We start from the raw sequence: 21,748 nt of genomic DNA on the forward strand, positions 1-21,748 counted from the left end.
AACAATATAACAATGAATGCTAGAATGCGAGAGGAAGAGAGACTCTGGAGCAGAAACTTCTGTATGGATTTTGATGTCATTGCATTCAGTCGGCGTACTTACATGACACAAAAACTGAAAGCTATTACTTACTAGTAAGTTTATGGAAGAAGATAAATTTTCTTCCTCCTTGCCTTGCCTTGCCTTGCCTTGCCTTGCCTTGCCTGGCCTGCTTGCTACTACAACCTTTATTTATAAGCTAAGCTATACCTCTTTCTATATATATATTTTATAAACAGTTGACAAAAAGGGCAATGACACCATAAACTTCACGACACAAAGACAATTAACTAGACGACCTTCTTAACATAGTCTTGATCATAAAATGGAAGACGGTATTCTATAACTCTGTACAAACTGAATACAAATTTATGTGCAGTCAGAAACGCTCATAACGCCAGGGCAGACAAAGTATCTCACCAAGTTCCGAAGCTGCAGCCCACATGTTCTTGTGTGATGATGCGAAGCCGATCCCCCATGATGGCCATGGATGGATAAGACGGAAAACACAACCGGTAAAAGCAGGTGTGCGATGTAGGAAGGCGATCAGCGGGTTCCACGGTCTTGTAAATGTGAAGCCGAGAAGCCAAACCAGCAAAGCCCTCGACTGGAAGATGCTTTACTGAGGTCCAAAAGAAAAGCAGGATCTTTCTCTGCTCTGCTGGCATTTCTCCAACAATCTGAACATATTTTAAACCAGAAAAGATCATACTTTCATAACATATTAATAACAATCACTGTTTCTCAATTTGCTGAAAATTCAAAGATCAAATACAGCAAAGATGGGTAATATTTTTTGGCTTTTCTTCTTTTTCCTTTCTTGTCATTCAAGTCATGATGACACAAGAAGGGAAAAATGCTTGGTGGATTGTCACTATAGCCATCCTTGAATTCTCATTTTTCATTGTGACTAGTTGATCAGAATAATCAACTGAGCTTTCTGTGTAGTACAGCTCAATCCTCAATACATGTCAATCACACTAATGGATTGGCAATCCTCTAGTGTGCATGCCAATGCACCTACCCACCTCTACAAGGGAAAGAGGCAAACAACCGATACTGCAGGATGTTCCTTGACCCAAAATGTCACATCTATACTTTTTAAGCATCTTAAATTAAAGTAAATTAATTTCACACTCGCAAACACAATGAAGATGAAGCTAATGTGATAGAATCGATGTCAAGTCTATTATCCTAGTGCTTGTAGCCCACATCAATATAATTTTATGTGTAAATGCCTCTATGATGTACATGGTAAAATGACAAATCCGCAAATGAAGTCTAGAATTTCTCTGACACCCGTTTAGAAGGTACAAAATTATTAGAATTTAGAAGGTATAACCAGCAACCCAGATCTGTAACATGCAGAAGAAGATTCCATTTACCACTCAGCCTATGCACATAATAGGGGAGAAAGGTAAACAATAAAAATTTCAAGAATTAACTTCAGAAGAGGGCAAAAAAAACTGATAGTAGCGATTTATACGGACAAAGAAGATTCAACTAACTTGCAGTATATGGTACACAATCTACATCGCAAAATGCTTTTTGCAGGTGTATATATATATATATATATATATATATATATATGATGGGAAATTGAGCAAGGAAGGGGGTGAATAGGTGAAGAAAGCACAAAAGAATTAGTAATTTATGGAGAAAGCAATAGAACAAGTACATACCTTCCAAAACCAGATTATCTGAGCATCGTTTTCTTTGTAGCCATTGTATTCAGTATGTGCCTTCCAATCTTCAACACATATGGCTTGCTCACTTCCAAACAGCATTCGATCAAGATCTTCAAGCTCTAAACTCAGGAAAAACTGCTTCTGGAGCCTTGGGTTACAAAGAATGTCAGCAAAACCTTTCGCAAATCGAGATGTCTGCTCAGAGATAGAAGTCACAAATCGATGCCGGATAAGAAGACTAACATAGTCCTCCCTGTTCTTGCTATTCACAGCCATACTTCTGCCACCCGGGCAAAGCTCCACAGTTTTTCTGGATCCTAACTCCTCCACTTCTCTAACAAATGTCAGTCCCAAGCCATCTGAATCAATGAACTCAGCATCCATCTCCAAGATCTGCTTGCAGCTACTATACAAGCTTGGATCTGCATCCCTGATATCTTCCAGTGAAATATACTTTCCAGCCAATTGCAAGTAAAACACACGATCAAAGACCACACCGACTTGCACTCTATGCATCAAAGCTAAAGCGATAACCCGACCAGAGAAGCAGAAATAGTCAAGGTGCAAGGGATGTACCTTAGATGCTGAACATACAAGAAAATGCATGAGCAACAAATCTAGTTGAGGGTGGGGGGAAAAAATTCCTTCAGTCACATGATGTAAGCCATATATACATTATGCAAACATTCAATAAAATAAAAATTAGACCAAAAAATGTTAATTATGAAATTCGTAATGGCACTAGCTGTCCATGAAAAGGTAAGTGTGTTCAGAGAAAATGCTGGTGCTGGAAAATAACAAAAAATAGCACTTGACAAAGGATTTACACCTTTTATTTCACTCTTATTTGTTGCTAGCACATTAGTTTTTTTGAGCAAATCACAGTCATTAAAATGAAATACAAGGTTAAGCAATTCATGGTACAAAGAAATTAAAACGATTAAAATATGCTAAAGAGAAGCAAATAAAGTCTACTTCAGAGTTTCCCCATTTTCTATTCTTGAATTATCCATTCCAATATCATTTGCTAATCTTACACACTTCCTTGGAACCAGACCTTCCCCAGATCATCAAAGGAAAAATGTACGATAGCTTTCTTTGCTGAGTATACTTCTTAATCGGAGGACTTTTGTACAACGGGTTTCTTATCTCAAGCGCATACTTCTTAATCAGAAGATTAAAGCTCAAGCTAGTCCAAGATGTGCTATGATAAGCATCAAACTCTTTTAGTTCACCAAGAGATCACAACGTTAAGGTTCCTATGCATGATTCCCAGCCCATAGCAGAAAGCAGTACGCTTGCAAATTTAGTATCAAGGCTCTTAACAATTTTAAATGAGAGAAGAAGAAGAAGAGAGAGAGATAGGTCCTGTAGAAGGCTCCAGATACCCTTTTATAGTTTACCGTGCTAGAGCATTCAGATTTGACAATATAATTAACTGGACATTATACTTCCTCCCATTTCCTAGCTTCTATGGATTACTACAACTATAGCACCAGCAAAGAGTTGGTAAAAAATAAAGACCAAAATTTTTTTAACAAATCAAGACAACAGAGTTTTCACCAGTGTCATCACAAACATCCTCGTCGAAGCCTTCTCATTTTCCTATCATATCTCTAACCAAATAAGGGATACTAATATCAGTAGTAATTCCGCCTCACGAGTCAACAATTTACATCAAACACATTGGATTGAATTTTTACTACAAAAACCCTTCAAGACACCAATATATGACTTTCTACACCCTTACTAAAACATGACTACCACCCATCACCAAGTGAAATAAGTAAAAAGTACTGCATCATCGGCCATAAACATTTTCTTTTACATGCACATGTACAGAGATGTTAATCTATAGCCATGCCAACTATAGAGAACCAATTTAGTAATAATTCTGATTTCTTCAATTGACTGTATACACAAAACATGTTGGATTGACTTAATATAACACTACCAGCCTCGAGGTTTGATCTAATGAGACGTACCCTCTGTTAACAACACATTCTAAAGTTTCTAGTAGCTGATACAGAGATTCAAATTTACCCTCACTCTTCAAAACCCTGATCACCCTTCCCTCCTCACCTCTATTCTAATCTGTGCTGCACCCATAATTTTTGTTCACCATCCATCTTTACCACAACATCTATAATCAGAATCTACATTAATCGTAACAATTAGTTCGGTCAAGCCTATTAATCACAACAGCGATTACCCACCGTGCCCCTTCCACCATTACCCACTGTCAGATCTCCATTAACAAGCCCCCCTTCCACCACCTTCGCCCTTCTGAGCTCCGCCCAACTTATTTTACTCCCAAAAAGAAGATAAAGAAGAAGAAGAAGAAAACAGAAAAATACCAATATTTTTTACTCTTATCCTCTCTAATCTTGTAACCCACAGCACGATTAATACTTAATTAAAATTGGTGGCCATGGTTAACTTAGTTGATATGAAGAGAGAGATAACTAGTTATGAACATGATCAAAGAGTTCCATGATTTAAGGTCCAATTAAGATAATGGGGGCAATGAGGTTGCTTCGGTGATGCGGTGACATGTCATTCTAAATGATGAGATATTTATCAAAACCTTAGAAAGGAAAAGAAAAAGAATTCTGCACACGGATAAAGGTTGAAAAAGTCTATTAGCGGCCACGTGGCAGCACAGAGCTGTTAAAAAATAATAATAACAATAACAATAATATTTCAGAGGGGTTTTTAATTATGATGTCATCAGTTTCTGCTGCCTCACAAATGGCCAATTAACAGTAAGGGGCAACTTATAAGCCTCTTAAAAAAAGGGCAATTTCTAGAACATAGGGCACTATGAGTAACTAGGATGAAGTATCAGCCAAAGGGTTATATATGTAAAATCACAGCAGGAGCGCTGTGCAAAACTACCCAACATATGCACGCATACTGACCCAAACCATCCTACCTAGTATATCAACATGTCTTCAACCATGTCATTTATTATGTTGTCGTATATATTAGAGTTTAAAACTATTTGCCAAATAAATAATAGTCCAGATTCAATGTGCATATAATATTCAAATATCCATACACGTTGCAATGCAGAATAGGGTAACTATAAGTCCGGAAAAGGGCAAACAGACAACATTAATGGAACCCAGTTAAAAAATGCATGCATCAAAAGCCAGCGGAAACTTACCATGATTAGGATAGAACCTTCTACGGTCATTAGGGCATGGCACAAAAAGAGCGTTTTGTGGATTAAATAAAGCTTGGCATACCAAGAAAAACCATTCCCTTAAAACACCTGGACCAGTAGCTTCTTCATTTTTGAATTCCATAAATAAACCACCACGCAGTGCCTCTGGCTCCGCACGTGCTATGTACTCAAATGATTCTGCCAACAACTGAGACCTATCAATAAGCATCTCATGCAGCTCCTCATAGTCTTCCTTTACATCGGGAAACATCATCATGACCAGATACTTCCTGGAATCAAAAGTAGTCACGTCCTTATGCTCAAGAAGCCACCTATTATCATCACTTCTCCTTGCATATCTAAGAATCAGATCACCCAATGGCGATTTTCTATTCCTCAGAAGTTTCCAGAACTCTTCTTCAGCGCCCTGAAAGAGTTTAGATGTGGCATGTAATTCTCTCAAAATCGTCAGATACTGCGACCATCCAGAATAATTAATTTCACCTTCCCCATTTGCTCTCGCAATCACGCGTTCCTGCACTCTAACGAGGCATTTATCCATTTTTATCAACAAATCACAGAACATTCCATAAATAGAATCCAGCTGATCCCCATGCAACCGATCATGTTCCTGCTGCGGCAAAGGAATTGTAATCGGAATGGAAAACCCCACTTGACCCAAAATCGCCCTGCGGAGAGGGTGCAAGAACGCGGTAAAATCACGAACATCGCTGACCAATGGCCCCACGCTCAGCACCATCTCCATACTGGAATTCAAATCCCTAGATATCCTAGCAGCCAACTCACGAACAAAAGGAAATATCTCCCGTATCACATCCAAACCCCTAATCTCATCATATTTGGAGCCTCCTGGCAAAATGCCAGAGCCACCATAATTCTCCAGCAAGGAACCCAAAGTACTCCGGCAAGCTAAATATAAAGTGTCCTCGGGGGTAAACTTCCTAAGCAGTTTACAAAACTCTAAGACGATGGGGGCGGACTGAGCATGCAAGTGCTTAGGTAAAGCGTTTTTAGTGGAGTTCAAAAAATGTCTAATTGAACTATCAGCGCAATCTTTGTTACCATGGAGAGGAGAAATGTAGAGCATTACCAAAGCAGCGGGAGCGGATGATGACATGAGAATTTGGATGTGATCAAGTGCAGATTCAGATTCAACTTCATCTTTAGGAGTCATGGTAAAAAACTCAGTCATTCTAGATTTGATGTGTTTTAAAGAATGAGGTAGCGTTTCACCTTTGCATAAGCGGCAAATAAGGGAAACCATGTCGTCAATGACTTGCCAGGCTTGAGGATGTCCCGTGCTTCGCATGCGGCCAACCAGTTGCAGGCCGGCGTCGTTTTGGATGCAACACTCAGCTAAGGACTGTTCCCACTGTAACTGCTTCCCCCGGTAAATTAACCGTTGCTCGATCAACGGTATCCCCGTCATCGCTTGGATTCTTTCATGGATTGATTTGACGGTGTCGTTCGAGTCGGCTTGGATGACCATCGTCTTCCCCTCAGACATCATGCGTATAAAAAACTGGAGCCTTGGCCGAGGAGGAGGAGGAGCAGCGGCAGCGGCAGGAGGAGTAATTTCTGAGAGTACGGCGTCGTTTTTTGTCATCAAGTCTGACGACTGGTGGTGGTGGACGGCGTCAGGTTCGTCTTTCCGCATTCTTACAGAAACAAGGTCGGATGTTTCTGCGCCGTCGTCATCGTCGCCGTCTAAGTTAGGGGCAAAATCGTCCAACTTACGTTTCGGACGCGAGTGAACGGAGAAGTGAGAGTGATCAAACGATTCAACAGGAGACATTGAAGAGTGGGGCCCCCGCCGCTTACGGTGGGGGTAAGAGCATGTGATCGTTAAATGCCGCGGCAGCAGCTGAAGGAGAAGATAACTATTAAATTGAAAACTCCAAAAATAGAAATTAGAAAAACAAGAACCCTAGCAGCTAATAAGTAGTAAAGCAGTTTTCATTTTTATTTTTTCTTTTTTTTGGCTCGGTCAGTGAGTCTGTATCAGTCTTTGTTTATATAGTAAATTTGAGGGAAAAAAAAAGGAAAAAGAAAATAGATGGTATTATGATTTGTTTGTTCTTGATGAACACGAAGAGCGATTGCGAGTGAAATTGATGAGAATTTTTAGCTGTGAGACTTACACATACCCCTTCACAACACCACAGCCGTCACCACCGAACACTGGCATCTTACGCTATTATAATTATTTTATTCCAATTTTTATAACTAAATTAAACCCAAAAAAAATAAAAAAATAAAAAGTTTACAGCCCTCAGCCCTGCTTCTGTGTGTGCGCGCTCACATCACATGAGATTCTCGTGACACTCCCACGCCATGCATTTTAACCACGTGTTTGAAATCGCTTTTATGGGGAAAAGATTTTATGGGAGATTCCTTCTTTATTAGCCGGATCATCAATCGATTTCAATTAAACAAACATTCTAAACCTGCTCCTTAAGTTTTCTTAATTAAAGGATGAGCGCTTAACTTCTATTGATTTTATTATTTTAGAATAAATTACTACCTTTTTTTTGAATGAATTTTATATTTTTAAGGCTATAAGTCTAGTGTGACTCTTAATTTATTTTTATTTTTTCTCTCTACATGCAAACGGAAAAAAAGGGCAAAAAAAAAAAAAACTGTAATCTGTTACGGTTTTGAAGTAAAATATAATATGTTCATAGTTGAAATGTTCAAACCATGAGGAAACTAATGTCAATATCTTTCATCTTCTATGGAGTACTTTATCATATGGTCTCGGAATGAGTCCTAAAGGAGTTTATATTTGTAAATTCTTTTTATTTTTTGTAGCAATCGAATTATTTTGGATGTTATCCGATAGTGTGAAAAGGGTTATCGTGTGACATGAGATCGACAGCTTTGCAAGTCAACTCACAACTCACAAACAATTGGCCAATTTCGATTTGGAAACTTACTATTCTAGTTCCCAAATTGAGTCATGATGATGGCTATATATTAATACGATCATCGATCGATGTTGATAAAATCTTGATTGATGATTTCGGCCCCGTAATTTATACAGCTGAGTCAGTCAACTGACAATGAATGAAATTGTCGATGGATGATTGACGACCCCTATATTATATGCATTGCTTTTAATTTTTATGTATGGGAAAATCCAAATCCAACCACGCTCGTGACGCGTGCCGCGTGCGAATATTTCGGTTCATTTTCCGTAAATATCCGCCGACTTTTGTACATATACATAGTAGTAATTAATAAAGGTGGGAGAAAATTACGATTAAAACTTTTAATCGGTTGTTTACACCACGGATCGATTAGATTAATTAATTGGATTTTTCAGATATGCCATTTATATTAATGCTTGCTTATCCGTTCAGTTGGTTTTCGGTGAGTGACTATCCTTCATTGACATTCCATTCCATTCCATGCAAGTACTCAAAACAAACAAACAAAACTGTCAATTTTTGGATAGAGGAGACAAATGGGCCGGTATGTGATTAGCTCGGCCCTTATCTGGGGCCCTAGGAACTTAGGCCCGCAACCTAAGAATTTAAAACACAAGGAGAAGATGAAGCAGAAGATGGCGGCTTTTCATTTCAGTTGTGATTTTCTGAGAGTGGTATTTAAGCAGCACTACAGTGAATCATTGATGGCGAAATTAGAGCGGCGTCACTCACGAAGATATAACGGTATATAAAGCCAATATATATATATATATATATATGTATCATCATCGTTATTTGTGCTTTGTTTATTATTATCAACAGAAACAAACAACTGTAAAAATTTAATTCAAAAACTTAAATTTACTAGCAATATTACTTACTAAGTAGCAACGACGGGAGAATATTATTACGGTGAAACCAAGCTTTCAACAAAGGTGGTAACAGAAAACCATCTTGGGGCTCTTTGGATTTTGAAATCCGTAGCAATCTCATTCTCAAAATCATACAAAATCAACTCACCATCCCCCTTCTCAATGAGTAGAAAATTCTTGCCATTGCCATTACTCAAATTCATCATCTCACAGACAGGCTTCAAGTGCACAAAAGCATAATTATCAAAATTAATCAAAGCTCGACGTCCGATCACAAACATCCTCGTCCAAGACTCCCTCGCACCAAAATCCTTCATCGTCCAAATCTCAACTCTATCCTCTCTCCACATATGAAACATGGCAAATTCTCCGCGAAACACACCCACTTCAATCTGACACTTGTCATGAGAATCCTTGTATTCCGGGCGGTGAATCTCCTTGAACTCTTCTCTGTTCATGTCAAAAGCAACAACGAGAACAGTCATCCCTCTTCCGAGCCCTCGCGACGCTTTCCATATAAGACATTCATTGAAGCACACCGCAGCTCGAGAGCTGATATGATATGGGATGCCTCCATTAATCTTCTTCCATTTATCGCTAGCCAGGGAATAAACCCTAGCTTCGCATTCATAGGAGTCGATGTCAACAAAAGGCTTGTCATAAAGGTATATGGATCTTATCACCTTGTAGTCATCATCTGCTTGATGGTAACCAAACCCCAATGAAGTGAAACATGTAGTTTCGATTGTGGGAACATCAAATTCTGGCACTGGGAGCTTTTTGTACTTTTTTGTTGAGGGATTGAAAAGAAATATATCTTCATTGCAGCTTTGATCGGAGATGCAAAGCAGGCCATTGCAAGAACCTGAAATCTCAACTTTTTCGAGAGACAAGGCGAAGGGAACTTGGAGTTTTCGAGCTCTGATTAATTTTTTATCATTGATTATCTCGACACCAAAAAGCTTGAATTCATTCTTCAGGATGAGTTTTGGGTCGGACTGATGAATTGCTCTGTTGACATGTTTCTTAATGAATATTTTATTGTGAACAAGTGCATACATGGATTTTGACACACATTTGAATCGAATAAGAGACTTGACGGGGAGTCTAGTGAAGATATCGGTGATTATATCGGTAGGTAAATTAGCTGAGACATGAGGGAAAGTTGAAAGATTGGCGGTTATAGCACTCGACAGGCTACCCATTTCGGTGTTTCTTTAATTTTGCTGCAAGCCATTTCTCATCGGAAACTATATACATATATACAGGCAATTAGAGTTTTGGGCTGTACAATACTAATGAGAAATGTACAGGTGGCTTTTGGTGTATATTTAATTGAAAATCTGGGATATATGCAGTGAAATGAAGAGTATCTAGGAAGATTTGGTTACCGTGAATCCAAGATTTAATGTCATTAATGCGGGTAGTGACAGTAATCCACTAGAAAGCAATGATTGGGAGTCCCTCCTTTCCACTCTCTTTTAAGTTTTACCATTTTAACAATCTTTTTTTGTTTACGTAGTCAGTTTTACAAATCTTGATTTTAATGATAACCAATAATGTGGTAAGGATAATATAGAAAAATCACTTTTGAAACTCATTAGTTATTGAAAATAAAAAAATCATTCAATTGAGATCAAGCGCAAAGAACTTACAGACATATTCATCAAATGTGAAAAATATTAGCTTAAATAATGTTTCATTTTTATAATCCTCGAAAAGTTAGTTTGTTGGATTTATTCATGGTCATGCATTTGAAAGCTCAAACTTATTATGATCATGACATTCAAATTAATATTTAATCATGGTCATACTTCCTCCGATTTCCTAGCTTCTATGGATTACTACAACTAGAGCACCAGCAAAGACTTGGTAAAAAATAAAGACCATAATTTTTTTAACAAATCAAGACAACAGAGTTTTCACCAGTGTCATCACAAACATCCTCGTCGAAGCCTTCTCATTTTCCTATCATATCTCTAACCAAATAAGGGATACTAATATCAGTAGTAATTCTGCCTCACGAGTCAACAATTTACATCAAACAAATTGGATTGAATTTTTATTACAAAAACCCTTCAAGACACCAATATATGACTTTCTACACCCTTACTAAAACATGACTACCACCCATCACCAAGTGAAATAAGTAAAAAGTACTGCATCATCGGCCATAAACATTTTCTTTTACATGCACATGTACAGAGATGTTAATCTGTAGCCATGCCAACTATAGAGAACCAATTTAGTAATAATTCTGATTTCTTCAATTGACTATATACACAAAACATGTTGGATTGACTTAATATAACACTACTAGCCTCGAGGTTTGATCTAATGAGACGTACCCTCTGTTAACAACACATTCTAAAGTTTCTAGTAGCTGATACAGAGATTCAAATTTACCCTCACTCTTCAAAACCCAGATCACCCTTCCCTCCTCACCTCTATTCTAATCTGTGCTGCCCCCATAATTTTTGTTCACCATCCATCTTTACCACAACATCTATAATCAGAGTCTACATTAATCGTAACAATTAGTTCGGTCAAGCCTATTAATCACAACAGCGATTACCCACCGTGCCCCTTCCACCATTACCCACTGTCAGATCTCCATTAACAAGCCCCCCTTCCACCACCTTCGCCCTTCTTCCCTACCCCCAACTTATTTCACTCCCAAAAAAGAAGATAAAGAAGAAGAAGAAGAAAATAGAAAAATACCAATATTTTTTACTCTTATCCTCTCTAATCTTGTAACCCACAGCACGATTAATACTTAATTAAAATTGGTGGCCATGGCTAACTTAGTTGATGCTGATTGATATGAAGAGAGAGATAACTAGTTATGAACATGATCAAAGAGTTCCATGATTTAAGGTCCAATTAAGATAATGGGGGCAATGAGGTTGCTTCGGTGATGCGGTGACATGTCATTCTAAATGATGAGATATTTATCAAAACCTTAGAAAGGAAAAGAAAAAGAATTCTGCACACAGATAAAGGTTGAAAAATTCTATTAGCGGCCACGTGGCAGCACAGAGCTGTTAAAAAATAATAATAACAATAACAATAATATTTCAGAGGGGTATTTGATTATGATGTCATCAGTTTCTGCTGCCTCACAAATGGCCAATTAACAGTAAGGGGCAACTTATAAGCCTCTTAAAAAAAGGGCAACTTATAAGAATCTTAAAGTCAGAGTTAAGTGCAATTTCTAGTACATAGGGCACTATGAGTAACTAGGATGAAATATCAGCCAAAGAGCTATATATGTAAAATCACAGCAGGAGCGCTGTGTAAAACTACCCAACATATGCACGCATACTGACCCAAACCATCCTACCTAGTATATCAACATGTCTTCAACCATGTCATTTATTATGTTGTCGTATCTATTAGAGTTTAAAACTATTTGCCAAATAAATAATAGTCCAGATTCAATGTGCATATAATATTCAAATATCCATACACGTTACAATGCAGAATAGGGTAACTATAAGTCTGGAAAAGGGCAAACAGACAACATTAATGGAACCCAGTTAAAAAATGCATGCATCAAAAGCCAGCGGAAACTTACCATGATTAGGATAGAACCTTCTACGGTCATTAGGGCATGGCACAAAAAGAGCATTTTGTGGATTAAATAAAGCTTGGCATACCAAGAAAAACCATTCCCTTAAAACACCGGGACCAGTAGCTTCCTCATTTTTGAATTCCATAAATAAACCACCACGCAGTGCCTCTGGTTCCGCACGTGCTATTTACTCAAATGATTCTGCCAACAACTGAGACCTATCAATAAGCATCTCATGCAGCTCCTCATAGTCTTCCTTTACATCGGGAAACATCATCATGACCAGATACTTCCTGGAATCAAAAGTAGTCACGCCCTTATGCTCAAGAAGCCACCTATTATCATCACTTCTCCTTGCATATCTAAGAATCAGATCACCCAATGGCGATATTCTATTCCTCAGAAGTTTCCAGAACTCTTCTTCAGCGCCCTGAAAGAGTTTAGATGTGGCATGTAATTCTCTCAAAATCGTCAGATACTGCGACCATCCAGAATAATTAATTTCACCTTCCCCATTTGCTCTCGCAATCACGCGTTCCTGCACTCTAACGAGGCATTTACCCATTTTTATCAACAAATCACAGAACATTCCATAAATAGAATCCAGCTGATCCCCATGCAACCGATCATGTTCCTGCTGCGGCAAAGGCATTGTAATCGGAATGGAAAACCCCACTTGACCCAAAATCGCCCTGCGCAGAGGGTGCAAGAACGCGGTAAAATCACGAACATCGCTGACCAATGGCCCCGCGCTCAGCACCATCTCCATACTGGAATTCAAATCCCTAGATATCCTAGCAGCCAACTCACGAACAAAAGGAAATATCTCCCGTATCACATCCAAACCCCTAATCTCATCATATTTGGAGCCTCCTGGCAAAATGCCAGAGCCACCGTAATTCTCCAGCAAGGAACCCAAAGTACTCCGGCAAGCTAAATATAAAGTGTCCTCGGGGGTAAACTTCCTAAGCAGTTTACAAAACTCTAAGACGATGGGGGCGGACTGAGCATGCAAGTGCTTAGGTAAAGCGTTTTTAGTGGAGTTCAAAAAATGTCTAATTGAACTATCAGCGCAATCTTTGTTACCATGGAGAGGAGAAATGTAGAGCATTACCAAAGCAGCGGGAGCGGATGATGACATGAGAATTTGGATGTGATCAAGTGCAGATTCAGATTCAACTTCATCTTTAGGAGTCATGGTAAAAAACTCAGTCATTCTAGATTTGATGTGTTTTAAAGAATGAGGTAGCGTTTCACCTTTGCATAAGCGGCAAATAAGTGAAACCATGTCGTCAATGACTTGCCAGGCTTGAGGATGTCCCGTGCTTCGCATGCGGCCAACCAGTTGCAGGCCGGCGTCGTTTTGGATGCAACACTCAGCTAAGGACTGTTCCCACTGTAACTGCTTCCCCCGGTAAATTAACCGTTGCTCGATCAACGGTATCCCCGTCATCGCTTGGATTCTTTCATGGATTGACTTGACGGTGTCGTTCGAGTCGGCTTGGATTACCATCGTCTTCCCCTCAGACATCATGCGCATAAAAAACTGGAGTCTTGGCCGAGGAGGAGGAGGAGGAGCAGCGGCAGCGGCAGCGGCAGGAGGAGTAATATCTGAGAGCACGGCGTCGTTTTTTGTCATCAAGTCTGACGAATGCTGGTGGTGGACGGCGTCAGGTTCGTCTTTCCGCATTCTTACAGAAACAATGACGGATGCTTCTGCGCCGTCGTCGTCGTCGTCGTCGTCGCCGTCTAAGTTAGGGGCAAAATCGTCCAACTCACACTTCGGACGCGAGTGAACGGAGAGGTAAGAGTGATCAAACGATTCAAGTGGAGGCACTGAAGAGTGGGGCCCCCGCAGCTTACGGTGGGGGTAAGAGCATGTGATCGTTAAATGCCGCGGCAGCAGCTGAAGGAGAAGATAACTATTAAATTGAAAACTCCAAAAAAAAAGAAATTAGAAAAACAAGAACCCTAGCAGCTAATAAGCAGTAAAGCAGTTTTCATTTTTTTTTCGGCTCAGTCAGTGAGTCTGTGTCAGTCTTTGTTTATATAGTAAATTTCAGGAAAAAAAAAAATAGAGGTATTGTATTATGATTTGTTTGTTCTTGATGAACACGAAGAGTGATTGCGAGTGAAAAAGAAGATAAAGGTGGTTCTTGATGAACACGAAAAGTGATTGCGAGCGAAATTGATGAGAATTTTTAGCTGCGAGACTCACACATACACCCACCCTCACAACACAACAGCCGTCGCCACCGAACACTGGCATCTTACGCTATTATTATAATTATTTTATTCCAATTTTTATAACCAAATGAAACAAAAAAAAGTTTACAGCCCGCAGCCCTGCTTCTGTGTGCGCGTTCACATCACATGAGATTTGCTATAAGCCTCCTATAATTATGTTAATTTTTTATCCGGAGCTAATTTATATAAGAAATCAGTAATATGTATTCTAAATTTAGAGTAGCAAAATTGCTACAACTTAAAAGTACCATAATAGTTTTTTTCTGACAGGACAATTTAAAGATGGAAAATGAGATTCTTACAACAGTTAGTACTACAGTTAGCACAAAACGGTGCGCTTTGTGCTAACTATAAAAAATGTTATTGTGGTTTGCACGCGCGCACACAACTCCCACACTCTCCCTGATTCTTGGCCTCTCTTTCCCACAGCAAACGAGAAAAACTCACACGACAGTCACACCAAAACGCAGCCGTTTCTCACGCATCCTCACTCTGCTCTTTGCTCTCTCTGTCAACTTTCTCCCTCTCTCTCGCCTTGGGTGTCTTCACACCTGCTTGTTGGATTTGTCTCTCTGTCTCTACCCATCGATTGCATCCATCACGGCTTCATCTTGTCGATTGCAGTTGCAGCCTGACCAAAAGGAAAATGAATATTTGGGCCAATCCCACATGGAAAATGAATATTTGGGCCAGTTCCACATGAGCTGAAGACGAAATCTTAGTTTAGTGTCCTTGCTTTTGCAGAGCATTCTGCCTGATTTTCATGATGGATTTTGATCTCTAAGCTTTTGGTTCTTATTATTGTGTTGATTGATACACACAAAATTTCACAATATTTACTACTAAATCATTTGGTTTCTTGAGGCAAATAAAAGCAATCATCTTCACTCTTGAAAACAAAGCTTTTCCTTATATTTTCTTTGTTACAGTATGATTCTTGACCTATTGCTCTGTGCAATTATCTTATCAACCACCATTGCAATTAGTAATAGCTTTAGGTTATTGATGGAATGTTTACGAACCCTTAATCTTCTTTGAGCAAAGTAATGCCTGAGCTACAATAAAGTACAGATGAAAGTATGACCATTAATATTTTTATATAAAAAAGTGTTCATCTCAGCCAAAATCACAATAACAAAAAAAATAACTCCAGGAGACGAGTATGGCATTACAGAAGAAGGATCGGAAGAACAAATCTGTAATTCTTTGTTCCTGAAAGTCTTTAATATTTATTTTATTAGGTTTTTCCCAAGTAGAGATTACATCACTAAAGAACTCCACTGAACAATTTCCAAGTTTGGCTTTTAAGATTTCTGCTTATAAAACTTATGAAAAAAAAAAATCACGCAGATTGGCACTTGTCTGGTAGGATTTGGGGGGTAGAGAGAGAGTCAAGCCACAAGTCAATTTCTAAGAGAGACTAGAGAGGAAGGTGTCGTAAAGGAGTGAGACGCATTCGACGAGGAAGAGAGAGAGCCAACACGATGACTCTACAAAGGCAGCTATGGAGAGACCCACGGCGGCTGTGGATTTTGGGGAAGAGAGAGTGAAGTCACAAGTCAATGAAGAAAGAGAGAGAGAGAGACCCGACGGTGAGAATGGAGCGTGGTGAGGGAGAATCAGCTGGTGGTGAGATTTGTGGTGCTGTGAGTGAGGTGAGACTTGGAATGTGGGCTTACAGAGCGTGTGTTGTGGGAGATGCGTGTGTGTCGTGTGGGATGCTCACCACCGTGAGAATTTAGAATGAGCACAAAACGCACCGTTTTGTGCTAACTGTGGTGCTAACTGTTATAAGAATATCGGTACTGTTTAAAGATATGGGAGTGATAATTTTTTTTTTTTTAATTCGTTTAGTAACAGTACTCTACAGTTTCCAAACTATTTCTGTTTGTGTTTCTATAATATATAGATTCACTTTACATTAAATGCCTGTTAAAAGTGAAAACACTTTTAATCTTATATGGACTTTAATTTTAATAAAGTGATCATTTGTAAAAACTAGGTTGCTTGGGAATCGCGAACAAGATTTACTTTAAAAGAAAGAATTTATGAAAAAAAATACTTGATTTTGAAAGAATATATACAATGTCATATCATCCGCCAAATTTTAGCCTTTTAATTGTTCCAATAATATTGTTGTAAGGGAAAAAAAAAATGTTCTAACATTCATCATTTCATTTTTTCTTTTTTTGAAACTGTAACTTCATTGACTAAAACTGTTGCGTATATTTATCCTCATATACATAAGCATAGATCTCACTTGAAGTTTCCTCTATCCAATCCTTCTCGATAGAATTACATAGAGCCAATCTAGCTAGATGATGTGCAGGCTCATTGCAAGAAATGGAGCAAAAATCACTTTAAATGAGCTTTTAGAAGAAGACAGGACTTCTTAAACTTTATAAATTAACCACCCACTTCACACCTGCTTGCTATTTTGTTACTAATGAGATTTAACTATATTGAGAAAATCTAACTCAATTATAGCTGGAGCCAGCCCAATGTCCTTCACAAATCGAACTCCTTTTTGCACAACAGCAGCTTCCGCAAACTCTGCATCTTCAGAAAAAATCTCCTTGCAAAGAGAAACTGCTACAACTTGACCCTAAGAATTGCAGATTAATACTCCAATGCCAGCATAATCATCCTTAAAACTGGCATTGGCATCAACATTCACTTTATGCCATGATTGAGGAGGATTTTGCCAGCACAGGCTTGGATTAGTAGGCTTAGTACTCCCGCTAGTTTTACTTTGCAGAGTGCCCACTCCAAACGACAACTTCTTGAGGCTCACTGACAGTATTACTATGAAACATATTATTCCTGGCGAGCCGAATTGAGCAACACAAAATCACCCATTCCTCGAACTAATCTTTTGTTAAAATAGATGCTATATAAATGGGCAAGTTGGAAAACTCCATTGGCATTGTAATCTTTATGCTAGAATAAAACATACATCATTTCATTGAAATAAAAGGTCGTTTTCCAACTCTTGACAGAATTTTACTTTACTTTCCGATCATTTTAAAAATTGTTACCCAGATTCTGACAGAATCAACTTCTGTCTTTTGATGTGTCTTCACTCAAAATGGACCCATGCTTTGTAGAAATAATCATCCCTCGATCAAAACTCTCCGGACATTTTTGGTTTGGTTTTTTGGTCTGCTGCTTGTGCTTGCCTGTTTCCCTTATGAAGGTGGGGAAAAAAAATATGCAGAGTTTAGTCTAGTGACGCGCTGGACTTCCTTGTTAATTTTCCATGATGGTGATCCTGTGATACGAGTGTGATTTGTTTTTGGTGGGCGCAGATATTTGGAAAAGTAGGCAACCAGATAATGTTCAGCTAATTTGAGATTAAATTTTACTGCCGATTTAGGGTCACGAGTCTATGCCAGCAGTTTTTTTCACGGGTCTATGCCTGCAGTTTTTTTCGGATCTACTCGTCCAATAGGCAATGGCTTGACTTGAAACTTTTGAAACAAAAAGAACCCAGGCCGATTCCCTGGGGCTCGGATCTGAGCCTATCCGTACGGATAGACAGGAGAGGACGGGAAGGTCTACTTCGGGACACTGTCTATTTTTATTATTTAAAAAAATTTAGGCAGCTTCATGAGTTGAGACTTCCAAATGCGGGATTTTCGAAGTCCACATCTGCTAGATATTGGAAATTTGGATTTCTCTTAGGAGAAATTGCCAAGTTCTGACCTTGTTCCTTTCCTTTTTTTTTTTTTTTTTTCCTCAACCTTTTCCGTTGATAAGGATATTGGAACCTTCCTGTAGTAACTAAAAGAAAGAAAATCATCGTCACATCATATTCTGTTACATGAGGCCTTAACATTATTTACATGATATCCTTTTTTTTATCACAGCAACATGTAAATATATCCCTTACTTTTAGTACCATTACCAGCCCAATGATACTGATATGATTCTGCTCCAGCATCCAGCATCCTTGAATAAAGAAATATTAACCAAAATTTCAGTTTCATTTCGCTTCTAAAACGAAAATGAGGCCGAAAAGATAAACAAAACAACATAATGTTCTTGATATCTACCTGGATATCAATCAATCAATCAAAAGCCAGATTTTATTTTGGAATAATTGCTGCAAATTTGAGTCACACAGAAAGCATCTTCATGGTATGTTTCACCAAGCAGTCAATCTATATGCTTTTGCGAACAACGCTCACATTATTTCTCAAAGCATTTCAATTTAAGAATCACTGACAAACTGATTTCAAGTTAGCTCCTCAAAAACCAATCGAATGCTGAACTCAGAATCATGGAAGAGAAACTATCTTTAAAACTATTCTATTCTAATTCACATAAACTGGTGAACAACAAATCCATCCTGCATGGAATAAATTTGTTTGAGCCATTCATGTAAGTGGTACAACCTTCCAAAGTCATTATATATATTGTCTGTTCTTGCAATACTTATACAAGTCAAAGTTTCACTTTAGACAAATTTAAAATAAAAACAGAGTTAGGCCCTGTAAAAGCAAAGAAAACCCAGTGCAGTTCTTCTAACACAAGTATGATATGCGTTAAAAACATTCTTCTATACCATTTCCATTGAACTTTGTGTTATTGCCATATGCTTGACACACATGTCATCCTGAAAAAGTTTTAATAGCAACAACCAGATAAATTGTTTCAGTGATATAAAAAGAAGGAATAAGCAGCAGTTGTTCAATCAGAACACTTTCTAATTTGATATGCCAACATTTAGGCATAGAACACCTCTTAGATTCAGGTAAATTGAGAAACACCCCTTGCACATTAATAAGAATGCATCAAATTAAAGATTATGACACAGTTTATGAACTGACCTCCCTTCTCACTTTGTTCGTATTCTGCGTCTTTGGTTAATTGATCATAAAACCAGTTTAAATCCTTTTGACAGGAAATCATCCCTGCGGGGGACACAGAAGAGAGAATGTCAAACAAGATAAATAATCAATAAGCCAGTAGTCCCCCACTCAAAATAAAATTTATATAAACTAAAGCTCTGCATAACCAGAGAAATTAAGGAAACCGATACTTAAAATTAAGAAAATAGCTTGAACAGAAGAGTGACAGTGAATATGTTTTATTACCTCTTCTTCCTACATTGTGTCTTCTTTTCCTTTTGCTCCTGCAGCTTCTTCAGAATAATTCCATGACTACCATTATCAAGGGGAATAAGGCTTTCTACACATATGCAAGCCACAAACGAATCTGGACCACCATCTATCTTCACAGTCTTCAGTTTTTTCCTTTTCCAATCATACCATACAAGCTTCTCGCCATTCACTTCCAAGAGAACTTTATCACCACCATCCTCATTTGAACAAATTAAAGGTCGCAAAAACCTAAAAGAACTTATAGATCTACACCGATCAATTGAAAACATCTTACTCCAGGATTCCTTCAACCCATATTCTTTCATCATCCACACATCGACTTTCACTAAATCATAATTGCACATCAAACACATATGTCCTTCCAGCGCACCCACGTCCAACACAAAATCTTTCTCACGAGCGCCATAATTGGGCTGTGGCAATAGACGAAACTCTTCAAGACCAAGATCAAAAGCCACAATCAAATTACCAATTCCAAACTCTGGCCTACGAGGAGACACCCAATGTACAACCCCATTGACATACACACCATAGCCTCTTCTATGCAAAAGATGGAAGTAAAATTGAAACATAAAGCGAAGATAGTTGGGCAATTTCTTAACCCTCGTCCAAGATCTATTTTTTAAACTAAAAACCTTGACTTCATACTCGACGAAGCAACCAAGATTATCGTCTTCATCTTTCTTAAACTGAACCATCCTCACAACTTTATAATCATCACTAACAAGATCATGACCAAAACCATAAAAGACGAAACCGCGAATACAAGATTTGTCGGGCAAATCAATATATTCAACGGGTAACTTAAACAGCTGTCTAGTAGCGGGATTAAACAGAGCGATATCTTGATCAGAATTAGATAAAGCAAGCAAGCCGTTGCATGAACCAAAAACTTCAGTACCAGTCCAAATGCTTTCTGGGTAGTGGTTAAAAGGGATAGCTTTATCGAGTGAATCAAGCTCAACGGAATAAAGATGCAAACCTTTGAGAATCAAACGGAGGTGGGATTTGGTTGCAATTGAGTTGTTCAATTGAAGCTTGATGAAATCTGGATCGTCGATTATTGAACATAGCGGTCTTGATAGACAGCGGTAGCGCAACAGAGTTTTCACCGGTAATTGATACAGAGTACCGGTAACAACATCTAGGGGTACTTTGGACATCTTTGAAAATTAGGGTTTGGTGAAATGAAAGTAAATTGAGGGAAATCACGCGGAAATGCGTAGAAAGAAGAAAAGGTAAAGGGGGAACGAAGGCGACGAGGAAGAAGCGGAGAGGAGAGAGAGAGAGAGGGTGTAATTATTTTATACTTAAATTATCACACGGGCGACAGGTGGAGATGGCGAGTGTGTGAAGTGTGTGTGATAAGGTACTAGTGGTTAGCATCCTAAAATGGATGCGAGAGTACATATGATATGGGGGTCCGGCGGGCCTTATTTTTTGAAAGTCTTGAGATCTGCCTGAACACTTTTTATTTGTTTGTTGAAGAATGAAGACACACCTTTTGATTTTCTGCTCTTTTGAGGGATTGATTCTTGTTTTGTTTGATAAGAAACCCCGAATCAGATTTGGTATTAACCTGCGATCAAACGATAATCTTTTGCTTTAATTAAATTAGTGCATATTCATGTTAATAACCTTCTGACTCCGTAGATGCTCCACGAATTTAAGAATCTTGTACATGTAACGCAATTTCTATTAGAAATACTGATAATAATAATAATAATGGTAATTTTTCAGGGACCTTCCTTGAGTTTTGATGTATTTATACTTAGATTGTGAGTTTGTCCGTATTATTACATAGCTCCCCTGCCGTTGGTAATTTCATCCATCGACCATTGATGGACTGATGAAATGTCCAGAATACACCCAATGCCAAAAATGCTATAAATATCTACAATTTATTACCCAATATTTGGCGCCAAACATCACATGAGTGTAACAGAAAGACTAAAACAATTTACATTGCTTAATAATAATAACAAAAAAAAAAGATTAACAACAAAAATTAGAAATTAAAAACTATTATGAATCTATGTAGGAAAATCCTTATCTTGGTGAAAATAATTGTAAATAAGGATG

The 21,748-nt window shown here is 38.3% G+C and overlaps 3 protein-coding genes across 8 annotated transcripts; all 3 read right to left on the reverse strand.

Annotated features, from left to right (window-relative positions):
• Nucleotides 1-45: 45 nt before the first annotated feature.
• LOC102626250 (E3 ubiquitin-protein ligase UPL5) lies at nt 46-14,672 on the reverse strand. Of its 5 annotated transcripts, none has more exons than XM_052435014.1 (5): nt 14,512-14,672; nt 12,629-14,199; nt 4,897-5,228; nt 1,722-2,311; nt 46-719 (listed from the first exon to the last, which is right to left on the reverse strand). In XM_052435014.1, exons 1-5 carry the CDS (start codon nt 14,560-14,562, stop codon nt 456-458), a joined length of 2,808 nt encoding a protein of 935 aa, XP_052290974.1. In that variant the 5' UTR covers nt 14,563-14,672; the 3' UTR covers nt 46-455. The 5 variants fall into 5 exon arrangements, with proteins under 5 accessions (XP_052290974.1, XP_052290975.1, XP_052290976.1 ...); XM_052435015.1 differs by having other exon boundaries at nt 14,524-14,628; XM_052435016.1 differs by having other exon boundaries at nt 12,629-14,571.
• On the reverse strand, nt 8,637-12,437 carry LOC102611923 (F-box protein CPR1-like). The gene is made up of 2 exons (XM_006468121.4): nt 12,297-12,437; nt 8,637-10,698 (listed from the first exon to the last, which is right to left on the reverse strand). The coding sequence occupies exon 2, from the start codon at nt 9,922-9,924 to the stop codon at nt 8,755-8,757; it is 1,170 nt and encodes a 389-aa protein (XP_006468184.1). The 5' UTR covers nt 9,925-10,698; nt 12,297-12,437; the 3' UTR covers nt 8,637-8,754.
• Nucleotides 14,673-18,301: 3,629 nt separating the features above from the next.
• LOC102625852 (F-box protein CPR1) lies at nt 18,302-21,234 on the reverse strand. Of its 2 annotated transcripts, none has more exons than XM_006467265.4 (3): nt 19,640-21,234; nt 19,373-19,456; nt 18,302-18,491 (listed from the first exon to the last, which is right to left on the reverse strand). In XM_006467265.4, the coding sequence occupies exons 1-2, from the start codon at nt 20,827-20,829 to the stop codon at nt 19,417-19,419; spliced, it is 1,230 nt and encodes a 409-aa protein (XP_006467328.2). In that variant the 5' UTR covers nt 20,830-21,234; the 3' UTR covers nt 18,302-18,491; nt 19,373-19,416. The 2 variants fall into 2 exon arrangements, with proteins under 2 accessions (XP_006467328.2, XP_052291070.1); XM_052435110.1 differs by lacking the exon at nt 18,302-18,491 and adding an exon at nt 18,925-19,158.
• Between the last annotated feature and the right edge of the window lie 514 nt (nt 21,235-21,748).

The sequence above is a fragment of the Citrus sinensis genome, chromosome 2 (genome assembly GCF_022201045.2).
Source record: "Citrus sinensis cultivar Valencia sweet orange chromosome 2, DVS_A1.0, whole genome shotgun sequence".
Classification (NCBI taxonomy): Eukaryota; Viridiplantae; Streptophyta; class Magnoliopsida; order Sapindales; family Rutaceae; genus Citrus; species Citrus sinensis.

Excerpts from the sequence above, each read along its gene's own strand:
- LOC102611923 (XM_006468121.4), bottom strand. The coding sequence starts at position 9,924 with ATGGGTAGCCTGTCGAGTGCTATAACCGCCAATCTTTCAACTTTCCCT.
- LOC102625852 (XM_006467265.4), bottom strand. The coding sequence starts at position 20,829 with ATGTCCAAAGTACCCCTAGATGTTGTTACCGGTACTCTGTATCAATTA. Across the intron at positions 19,457-19,639 it reads ACACAATGTAGGAAGAAGAG|GGATGATTTCCTGTCAAAAG; the intron begins GTAATAAAACAT and ends TGTCCCCCGCAG.
- LOC102626250 (XM_052435014.1), bottom strand. The coding sequence starts at position 14,562 with ATGCCAGTGTTCGGTGGCGACGGCTGTTGTGTTGTGAGGGTGGGTGTA. Across the intron at positions 2,312-4,896 it reads AAGGTTCTATCCTAATCATG|CATCTAAGGTACATCCCTTG; the intron begins GTAAGTTTCCGC and ends TTGTATGTTCAG. Across the intron at positions 720-1,721 it reads AGATAATCTGGTTTTGGAAG|ATTGTTGGAGAAATGCCAGC; the intron begins GTATGTACTTGT and ends AAATATGTTCAG.